The 12,019-nt window shown below is 38.7% G+C and overlaps 1 protein-coding gene across 7 annotated transcripts in view; it reads right to left on the reverse strand.

Moving 5' to 3' along the window:
• Positions 1 to 12,019, reverse strand: part of LOC129725431 (cyclic nucleotide-gated channel rod photoreceptor subunit alpha) — a 444,338-nt gene that overhangs the window by 132,895 nt on the left and 299,424 nt on the right. For all 7 annotated transcript variants that reach the window (XM_055681274.1, XM_055681280.1, XM_055681278.1 and 4 more), the window contains one exon: positions 3,201 to 3,549. In XM_055681274.1, coding sequence (XP_055537249.1) covers positions 3,201 to 3,549 — 349 coding nt within the window. The remainder of the gene's footprint in view (positions 1 to 3,200; positions 3,550 to 12,019) is intronic.

Raw genomic sequence — 12,019 nt, forward strand, 5'->3', positions numbered from 1 at the left:
AGTAGAAAATATCAGAATTCAACTGGATTTGGTGAATTGTACAGATAAAAAATACGTTGTTTATTTTTAAACTATACACTCTATTTTTCTCAGATTTATTTAAGTAACTAAATATAGAGTATTTTGAAGACAATAGAAAACAAAAATGCTCCGTACAGATCTTTGAAGAGGTAGTTAAACAAGCTGTACTGATGATTTTTTTTTTATTCTCGCTTATTTTCCGTCGGTCTAGTTTCGCCACTGTTGTTGTGCCAATCACCGACGCCCAGGGAAGCGACTCCACCCAGGACCATAAGTCACGACCCGTGAATTAACGGACCGGCGCCAACGGCTTTACTTCCTCATGCGATGGAAGGCGTGATCCCAGAGATTTTTCACCTCAGAAAATCTCCCGGTGTCGGCTAGGATTGAATCTAGACCAGTTGGTTTGGTTGTGAGTGGATCACGCCACCCCACAACCATCGACACCTATGTCGGCGGTGGGATTCGAACCCAGGCGTCGAGCGTGGTTGGCGGAGCCGTTACCAACTACTAGGCCCCCGCCCAATGATAATATTTTGCTAGCTAAATGAATTTAGTTCAATATGACAATCCTAGTTACATCCCGCGGTGGCGGTATAGAAGAAAACCAAATTCATTTCATCTTGATATTAGAGTTCCCACATTTGTATGTTATTCGTATTTTTCAATTAGAATTTTTTTTACATTAGCAGCTTCAAAATACTACCTCATTTGTAATTGAACAACACTATGCAAACATTAATTGCTGAGGCTGATATAATTTATCATTATAGCCCGGTTTATTTTTGAAGATAACAGACGACTTTCAAATATGACATCTTCGTTGTTTTTTTGGTATTTGAAACTAATAAATTTTTGTTCATAAAATTCTATGTGAATTTTCAATTTTCTGTAAATATACATTTTCGACTTAAAACTGTAATTCTTTATTGTTATTTTTTCCGCGAACTTGTAAATGCAGGAAAAAAAATTATGTGACATCTTTACCGCTTTGTGATGTGAACTATCTTTTACAAGACAAATAAATATAGAAGAAAGTTTAATTTCTACTGAACCGTACTCAATTTATATCTGTATAGAAAGAAGCCTTTTCACGTATTGGAGAAAATTGACTGTTTCAGAATGAAAGGTATTCATCAATGTTAAAGAGAATATTTTTTCTCCTAAACTAGAGTGCTGCAAATAAATAATCAAAATACAGACTCCGTTCGATTTTGGCAACACGCCAGAATTTTTTCTGTTGTCTAAATCGAGCCATGCCAAAAATGAACGGTTCTCTTTTCATGACTTTTTTTACTTTTTAAACTTAACAGTTGATATGTGCACCAATGAACTAGTTTTAGTTCCAAGTCGTTTGAGGTATTGCTTGAAGAATTTAGGCTGACGACCTAGATACTTTATATTACTACCCAAGTAATTAGAGGCATAGAACTGCTTTGATCATGGTTATTGTATTACCGGAACATGTTTCGGTCATATCTCAGGAACCGTTTTACGGATTCCGGTCATCCGTTTCAATTTCAATTTCAATTCAATTTCAATTTATTATCCGTCATCCGTTTCGGCAACATTGAGAACCAAAATACTTTTCTTTTGGAGGATGTTGAGCTTGAATTGGTTAAAAAATCAAGATCATAATCACTCGTTTTTGGCACATGCCCAAATCAAACCGTGCCAGAAGTAAGACGAACTCAAATCGAACAGAGCCTCAAAAGGAAATATAAAACTATTGCAGTCCTACGTCAACTATGCGGTCGTGTCTTAGATACCATCCTCCTATTTTTTTTCAAAATAAACGTTTATCGTAAGTGTTGAAAGTTATTTGCTTATTCGAAGGTAAACAAATGTATATTTCTAGAAAAAATGGGTCATTCCATGAGGACTCCACAAAAAACATCGATTTTTAGCAACAGTGTTGCCAGATATATTGTTTTTGCATTTGAAAAATGAAATACAAATGATTATATTTTGCTTTCGAATAACACAACTTCATCGTGTTCCTGAGAAAATTTTATATGAAAAACACTTACCACTCCGAGGTATCATGAGCAAAACTCGAGTTATAACACATTTAATTATTATCCTTCTTATATCTCTGAAACTTGCTGGATTATGGACATTCTGAATAATGCAATTTGTAGAAAATTATTCAAGAATTTTGCAGATTATTATTTCTTTGTGTCACTTTTTCGCATCGAAATAAAAGTTAATAAATACTAATTTTACATTAAGACTTTTTCTGAAAAGGTGTAAATTTTCAATCGAATCGTTTTTTAATGTTTCAAAACTCGATTTTCATTGGCACCCTTTTATGAAGTTCGACATTTGTTGATCGAAAACAGTAAAAGGGAACAAAAGAGGCACATCAGTTTCAGCGGTTTAGACACACAAAATAAATGAACACCGCAAGCTGGTGAAGAAGAAATTGCGTCAGCTATTCGAGATGAAGTAACGAAATTTGAAGGGTTCAGTTAGCAAACGCACCAATTGGCATTTGCCTCAACTGGCCGTGTTTCCAACTGCCGTGAATCAGGTTTTTGCAACTAGATATCCACGATATTCTGTCCGTTTTGTGATATAGGATGACAGCTCGATTATATGAGCTGATACGGATGGTTATATGGTACCATAGCAGGAATCCCTCAATATCAGGTGATTTCATACGGTGTAGTTTGAAAGGGGTATGAAAAGGTGTTACCAAGAAAATTTTTCACAGGGGTTTTCAGAGGTTCATGATGGTTATAGAAACCAACTGGCATTTACAGTTTTGACAGCGTATTTTTGATAATGAAGGTTATTAGAATACGATGATTATGTTAATCAAAACTGCTATAAATTTTAGGCTGTTTAATCCGAAATTGATCAAACAAAAAAAAAAAATACAGAACAAATAAGAAAACAGTTTCAAAAAAACTAAGCTTCTGCATAACACCCTTGGTCGACAAACAAGCATATTGCTACTGGGTTTTGGCATTCTGCGCCCTCATTGTGTTTTGTTCATTCATTCTCCTCGCCATAATGAGACTTTATTGGGTCCGCACCGCAAACAAATTCTAATTTATATAATATAATATCGAGATGCTGCAGTGCGTTATTCCCAGCTCCGAAGCAGAAAAAATGCAAAAGGTACTAAACGTTTTGCTGCTTGTAATGATGGTTTTGGCACTAGCCACACTTACGTGTATCTGTCGGCTCCGTTGCAGGTGCTGCCGGTTCCACACGGTGGCACTAGATGGTTACTGGAAGCTCGAGTCGCGGCCGTCGTCGTCGTGTGAGCATTCGACTCTCGAGGCCCGGTCCTACTCCACGACCCGAGCAGAGGCTGGTCTCCGGCTTTCAGCTTGCTTCGTTCTCGCTTGCGATCCTTCCGGGACAGGTCCATCTCCGAGGTTGTAGCGGAAACATGGGAATGCAGTGGTCGGGTTGTGCCCGATGCCGATAGGCTATCGCGTGACGAGAAGAACCCTTGCTGCGAAATGCTCTGGCCCAGCTGGGGGCCGGACATGCCGAGTTTAGCACTTACGATATCTAGGCAGCAGACAGACGAGTCGTTGTCGGACGATTTTCCGCACCACGGATGCCGCCGGTGAAAGCGGACATAAAATGAGAGAGAAAGTGAAAATTCCGATAAGTTTAGCTGTTTTATCTATATAAGTATGACAATATACTAGCTTAAGCTGGTCTAGAAATAATGCAAATATACTACTTGTTTATTGCCAACAAATAAAGCGATGAAATTTGGGAAGGTTTCCAAATTTCCATTTAGTGGACTATTTGATTTTTACCCTGAGCAAATATCGATTTTCTTCGCAAGTGGTAAAACCTCTGCTCCACAGAGCACAATAACCTCAATATATTGCACTGAAGGGTGCTTCCTACAAATGAATTTTAATCCACTGTAAAAAAAACTCGCAGAGCTACGAGACCATATTACATAGCCAGGAGCATTCTAGATGTAGATGCAATTGGCGAGGTCAATTGACGACTCATTTGGCAAGGTTTAGGTTTTCCCACCAACACAAACACTATCGTAATTGCTCAATGCGCCGTTTCCAAATGGTTGAATCTCGATGCCAGTATGGATGGAGGCTGTGAATGCGCTATAGGTCGCGGCCTGGGTTCGAACTAAAGTGGCACGAGCCATCAAATTCTAAGTGGTCTCCAATGATGGTTCCAGATCAAAAGGAGATTTGGACTGGAGGTAATTTTACGCGCCAATAAATGACTGTTTGTGCTATATAAATGGTATCGTTTGCAGATGAACTTTGAAAATTCTATATCTGTATGCCTATGGTTATACGTATTTCATCAGTTTTCCCCGCGCTGCAGTGCCGTTTAGGAAATGAATTTTAACAAGAAAGCCAATCAAAATTAGTCTATAAAATCGTCAAAACCAATCACAAAAGTTTTTTTTTGGTGTAAAAGCTTGATAATAAGTTATTTTAATTAGTCGTGATGCATTATCATGTGAAAGTAGTATGAATAGTTAAAAAATATAGACTGACACACAATTGTGCACCGCAAAATGTAACATTATTACATTTGGTCGGCGTGCGACCAGACCGAACCAAGCGCCAAAAACATTATTTCGAGTAATCGGTGATCAAAGTTTAAGCACCCCGTATATTTCCTGCAAGCTGCTGCAGAGAAATTTTGTTATAATACCATTATAAACTGTTCAAATGATTTCGTTTTTTCATGAAAGATAGATTATCAATTTAAACATCCACTGGTGAGAAAAACTCGATTTTTTGAAAAAAAGGCGCTTGGTTCGGTCTGGTCGCACGCCGACCATTTATGGGTCACTTCGCTCAATGCACCGAACAAGATTATTTTTTTGTCTTTATCGAAGAGGCTTTCAGCTCCAAGCTGGGTTGCCTCTATAAAGCATGATTACAATTTTTAGTGACATTTGCAAATTTAATCCTATAAATGAGATTGCAAGCGAGTTTAAAAAATTACCACGACCTATAAAAATGGCTCAGTATCGTGATAATAGACGTATTCTCGTGAAAGTGACCCATAATTATAGCTGACACATAATTGTGGAGGGACTGTATTTACCGCGCTCGATGTAAAGTACCGTGATGTCGTAGTAAAGTTGATTAGCTGTGGGCACCGACGTTGGCCAGCATCCGCTTGTCCCACATACACATTCCAGAGCACCACGTCGGTGATAATTTGGGAGGCCGTTAACGTGAAAATCGATTCCAAGTGCTATCAGATGTTCTAAAGAAGGTTGTGGCCTCGTCGGCACTTCAGCACCTCTACGGGAAGGATCATTACGTCCTTCAATAGGACGGTGTACCGATACACATGGCGAATATCGTCCGAGTGTGGTGTCGTGAGAATTTAACTGATTTTTCCCGGTAAGACTTTGTGGACTCTCAGCTCCCCGGAGCTGTACATGCTGGTTAAGCAGAGAGAACATAAAGTGAGCTCTTTGGACCAATTTAAAAAGCTTATTTCCAAGATTTGGGACGAGATCACGATGAACCAGGTGCGTGCAGCGTGCGTTTTATTTTATTTTGAAGTAGAATACTTCTCTCAGGAAGTTCGGCTACATAGGGATGTGAAATGAAAATCTAAAACCGAAAAAAGTGAAAAATATGTCCAATTTCAAATGCTAATAAACCGGTTAGTTTTGATGGATTTCCTTCGTTCTTGCAGCAATAGATTGGAAAATCTTCTAAGATTTTTCCCAAAAGAAGATAATTGTAATTTTATTATTCACACTATTGTACTATTGAAAATAGTCAAGCCTTGTCAAAACGAAAAATTCGACCTCTGATTGGTCGTTATATGATTGCTTCCCAAGCACGGTCGACAGAATCATATACCTTGCAATTGAAAACATGCTATTTCCCCTATATAAGAGCCGGTTTCAGCCGAAGCCGCTCATAATAGTTCTAGACAGCGACAACAGCAGTCGTCCTTCCTTAGCCGCAGCACTAGCCCTGTGGTTGGTCACCACTTCTCAGGAGCATCGCGGTTTTTCTCAGCGTGTGTCGCCAGACTGCCATTATTCCCCCCGTGTTGCATGAAGATTGCCATCAGGAAATCCAATTTTGGAAATCAAAATGCCTTTTTCAAGGCAAATAAACAAGTCATTGAAAGTTAATAATTTTTGACAACGCAAGTAAGCATTCTGTGTTGGATCCTAGCAATTTAAATCTGTCGCACACGTCTAACTTACTGAATGTGAAATAGCTTCCACAGTACATGTTATCCGTGTATCTTAATTCCCCCACTGTTAGAGCAGCTCAACAGTTGCGATCAACAACCGATTTTGAACCGCAAAATGCCTTTTTTAAGGCAAATAAACAAGTAATTGAAGGTTAATTATTTTCTGGCATCAACACAAGCAGACATTCTGTGCGGGATGCAATCAAATTCTGTTGTGGTTGTCTAATTTTTACTTTATTGAGTTAACCCCCCACTGTTGGGGCAGCGCAAAGGCTGCGATCAGCATAACCGACTACTGCCCTGTTAGAACGCATTCACAAAAGCAGTAAGTTCGACTATGCAGAGCTAATATGAAGTCGATTCAATCAATCAGCATTAACAGTATTTTGTCGTCTCCCAGCTGCCAAGTTGCAACACGCAACAGCGAGCAAACGAAATCGCTTGATGTTACAAACCGCAATAAGATACGGGTTAAAACCGTTGCGTGTGTGAGAGCACCGTCGGTGTTTATTCGCTGGATACAAAAATCAAATGCGAATTGTGGAATAATTCGTCTAGAGAACATTAGAGAATGTAACAACTGAACAGAAAGGCGTGGCCCATTACGTAGCACCCTACGGCTATAAAAAAATGTTTCTGGGAAAAATAGCTACATTCATTATTCGGAAGGTGAGCTGGAAGGACCGTCCACAACGTTGACAGCAGTAGCAGCAGACATCAGCACTTAGCACTGAGTGAGCAGTAACAGACCATAGCAGCGGGTTGCGCCTGTGGCTGCCTTCAAATTAAACACTTGCCCTGTGCTTGGTCAGCAGGTCTCAGGAGCAGCGCGGTTCTTCTCAGCGTATGTTGCCATCAGGAAATCCAATTTTGAACATCAAAATGCCTTTTTCAAGGCAAATAAACAAGTCATAGAAAGTTAGTAGTTTTTGACAACGCAAGCAAGCATTCTTTGTTGGATCCTAGCAATTTAAATCTGTCGCACCCGTATAATTTACTGAATGTAAAATAGCTTCCACAGTGCATGTTTTCCGTGTATCTTAATTTCCCCACTATTGGGACAGCTCAAAGGTTGCGATCAGCAACCGATTTTAAACCGCAAAATTCCTTTTTCAAGGCAAATAAACAAATAATTGAAAAGTTATAATTTTCTGTCATCAACACAAGCAGATATTCTGTGCGGAATGCAATCGAATTCTGTTGTGGTTGTCTAATTTTTACTTCATTGAGTTAACCCCCCACTGTTGGGGCAGCGCAAAGGCTGTGATCAGCATAACCGATTTTAGATAACAAACTGCCCTGTTAGAACGCATTCACAAAGGCAGTTAGTGCGACTATGCAGAGCTAATATGAAGTCGATTCAATCAATCAGCATTACCAGAATTTCTTCGTCTCCCAGCTGCCAAGTTGCAAATGGGTACAAAAATCAAATGCGAATTGTGGAATAACTCGTCTGAAGAACATTATAAAATGGTGAAACTGAACAGAAAGGCGTGGCCTATTTCGTAGCACCCTTCGGCTATAAAAGAGTGTTTCTGGGAAAACTAGCTACATTCATTAGTCGGATGGTGAGCTTGATGAACCGTCCACAACGTTGACAGCAGTAGCAGCAGATATCAGCACTCAGCAGTAACAGAGGATAGCAGCGGGTTGCGCCTGTGGCTGCCTTCAAATTAAACAAATCACTTGCCCTGTGGTTGGTCACCATGTTTCAGGCCTCTGCCAGGCTGAACGCCAACGCGAGCGATCGGGCGAGATTTTTGCCGTACATCAGCCAGCACTTCCTCTAATGAAAAAGTTGGATCATTTTGTTCTGAAGAATATTACTGTCGGTAATATTACAGAGATGCGATTGCATTATATCCGAAACGGAGTAAAACAATTGTTCTTTTAAGGACAAATAAAACACTTAATTTGAAGAGTTAATAGCTTTGGGTACCAGTAGCAGTATGGTAACAGCCTCAGCGGTAGGTACAGCCGGCACTTACCTGAGGTCGATGTTATAAGGTAGTAAATGGAAGCGGCACGGCGAAACAGTTCGGGTGTGCTTAGACGCGCGTCATTTTTCGTTGTTGATATTATTCCCCACATGAAACGACGCGCTTTCGTACGATAGCAGTGGTATTAGCGGTAGATGCATTTGCCAACACTTGCTCCAGTAAAGCCGTGTCTAATTTTCAATGTGAAAACACCTCTCTATTGTGTTGGCAGTGCGCATTAGGCCTCTGCCAGGCTGAACGCGAAAAGCGGCGCGAACCGATTCACCCGGCCGTTGGTTAATGTACAGCCGTGAGTAGAGCTGTGTAAAAGTATTCTACTTCAACCTTGCGGTCGTGGCTTTGCACACAACCCTCCTGTGATTTTTTTTTTAAAAACGTCTCAAGCTCGTCATACAGCAAAGAGGGGGGCAATCCCAGCTAATATGACATAAATGTTTTCAATAAACACTGCTTCAATAAAAATTATTCAGGAAAGAGTAACTTTCGCATATTTTTTTTTTCAACATATTTTTAAAGTGTATTCGAATTTATTGGATACTCTGTAGGCATTTAAATTTCCAAAATCAACCAGTTTTTCCAGTCCAAATGTTTTGAAAATAAATAATACGGAGATTTCTTAAAATAAATGGTTAAATGGTACTTTTTTCTAAAATTTGAGAGAAATACCAAAAAATTGAGAATTTGACTGAAATACTGTAGATAACAGTATTAAACTCCCCCTAATTCCATTTTGAACATTTTTATTTAAATATATTCAATGAGAATGATTCTTCTAGTCGTAAAAAACTATCATTTAGAATTTAAATGGAATAATAGAGATAATAGTTAACATATGATATGTCTCATTTACATTTTTTTGCCGCATAAAAAATGCAAAAATGTTCAAACGTTAGTATTGGATTAGTTTGTATATCTAAAAATCTGTTTGTTGTACAGTATATTTATTAGGGTGGGGAATCGTTATATGGAAAAAACGAAACTAGATAGCAGAAAGCCAGAGCCAAGATTTTTTGTTCCATTTGGGGCCCCAAACAATCCTGAATTCATTGGAAGTCGATTGGTTTTGTCTCCGCTTGGCGCATTGCTTTTTAAATTTATATGGAGATTTGTACGGAATAAAACAACTTTTTTGCCTTTTCTATTCTAAAGAGCTCAAAATGACTCAAACCATAGGTTCCATGACTTCAAATGGTAGGTTTTTTGATGCCTAACAACTTGGCCGTAGACACTAAAGAGTTAGAATGTGCCAAAAAAATACTAGAGCTGTTCAATGTTTAGTATGTCGAAATTTAGGTTGCAAATCATTTTTTCTGCCAACACTGCCAGTGTACCGGCGTTAGTCAGATTTTCATCAGAAGTAACCTCTGAAACACGTTGTAGATTCTATTCACGCCCAGAATATTGACCTAAATTTGTTTGCTTGATCCAGCTGAGTGTATAAACTCGTTACGACAGGTTACTTCTGACGGGAATCCTACGGTACATTGGTAATGTTGGCAGAAAACAAGATTTTCTGCATAAAAATCGACATACTCAACTTTGAACAGCTATAGCTCTTTTTAGGGATACTCTAGCTCTCCAGTGTTTTCTGCAAAGTTGTTAGGCATCTAAAATACTATACATGAACATAATGTAGTGCATTATTAGAGCATTATTGAGCTCTCTAGAAAGGTAAATGCAAAAAAGTAGGTTTGCCCATATAAATTTTCATACAAATTTGAAATGCAATGCGCCAAGCGGAGACAAAATGAATCGACTTCAGGTAAGTTTAGGGTTGTTTGGAACCCCAAAAGGAACCAAAAAAACTTGGTTCTGGAAAATCGATCACTTTTCTCCATCCAAATATTTATCTACATTTACTTTTATGTGCTGCAATAGAACATCTAAATCGGTTTATTGTAAATAAGTAAAAATGTACGCCAAAGATTACGAGTATACTACCGTCCAAATCATAGTAGTCCTATGTTCTACACAAATCTTATGCACTCAAGGACAACTATGCCGCGGCCCTGGATGTCATTTGGCCACAGTTTATCGCATCGAAAAGAAAATATTGCTTGCAATCCGGTACGTTCTTTAACGAAACTTGCCAAGAATGCCAAAATTTTTGAAAAATCCATGGGGAGAATTATCTGAGAAGACTTGCACGTATCTTCCAGAGCCAGAGTGAAACGCCACATAACCACGGAGCGGATGAAAGAACTACGAGTGACTCGTTCGAAGAAATTTTTTCCTTGCTAAAAAGGAAAAAAGGATAATTCTGTTCTCCGACGAGAAGCCGTTTAGCATCGATGCTGTGTCAAACAGCCTCACAGAGCGGTTCATTTCACCGAAGAAAACTGAGGATGTTCCTGATAAGATGAAATTTAAGTTCCAAACCAAAGATCCGGCTAGTGTAATGATTTTTGGCTTAGTAGCGTCCAACGATTTGAAAATGCCGCCTGTTTTTATCAATACTGGCGATGAAATCAAGTGACTGACACTGACAATTAAAAAAGTTCTACGAGAAGTGAAGTAAGTGAATAGTTCCCGCAAAGGCTACATGCCGCAAGCCGACATGTGCAGGAAAGAAACAATACTACGACGAGCACCTTAACGGCGATGTAGAAGACGACGATAAAGTGGAGTACACCTTAGTGTACACGCCTTTTGCCATGATTATCCGTTGTATACGTAAGGTCAACAATTTTTTTAGAACTCGTAGCCGTAGGTTATTTAGAGCCAAAAGAATATCGAACCGAAAAGAATATGCACAAACGACAGCAAATGAACTACGCGTGACACAATCAAAACGTAACCATGAATGCAGATACAATTTTCAAACCATGCCTGCTGTGATCACATCAAGATTGTTTACGTGTGCTGCAAATGCATATTTTCAGACCAAAGGAGTTCTTATTTAATTATTTAATTATTAATTTTGTATAATTTCACAATATTACTCATAGAGTAAAAGCTCCAAGAAGTTCCGGGCTGAAATTTTTCATACTCAAACCTACACTCTAAAAAATTTCCACGTAAAATCTACCTGAAAAATCACGTAAGGAACTGACTCGAAGAAAATCTGCCGCTTTACTTGGCATTAGTAACTTTCACCTAAATTTCACGTACGGCTCACTGTCAATCCACGTAAAATCAGTCAAATTATAATGTGAACAGTTTCCGCGTGTTGGTATTTGTGTGTTTTGACAGTGTTCGTGTTAGTGCGGCTGTGATGTGACGTTTCAGACAACGTGAGTTTTTTAGTATGCACAAAAAAAAATATGGCGTACGAAGAGAACGTTAAGGACACACAACTCCTACACAATTTGTGTTTACTGGAGGATTTATCGAATGCCTCCCTAAAAATATTAGACGGTAATTCTGTATTTCATTAACTAATCGCATCGTTTTATTTATGTTTCGTTTGCAGTACGAAGAATCGGCATTTTTTCATTGCTAGCTACGAAGGAGGAAGTATTCACGAAAAAGTGGAGGAAGTGTTTACGAACGTCCACTTTACAATTTCTTAAATTCTTAAATGGAAAAAGCCGGTAATTATATTTGTTGAAATTTTGAAAATAAATTACATTTCTAATATACACTGTGTATTTCATTTGCGTGAAATTCACGTAGATTCCACCGAAATATCACATAAAATGTACATGAAAATCATGTAGAGTTCAAACGTTATGGTTTCACCTAAACATCACGTAAAAAGGTACGTGAAAATCAGGTTACAATTACCTGACCAACACGTAGACGATTGCCACTGAAGTTGACACCAACACACTGACACATGGTCGGCTTTCAAAAAATCGGCAAAAGTTACG

The sequence above is a fragment of the Wyeomyia smithii genome, chromosome 2, assembly GCF_029784165.1.
Source record: "Wyeomyia smithii strain HCP4-BCI-WySm-NY-G18 chromosome 2, ASM2978416v1, whole genome shotgun sequence".
In the NCBI taxonomy this organism is placed as follows: Eukaryota; Metazoa; Arthropoda; class Insecta; order Diptera; family Culicidae; genus Wyeomyia; species Wyeomyia smithii.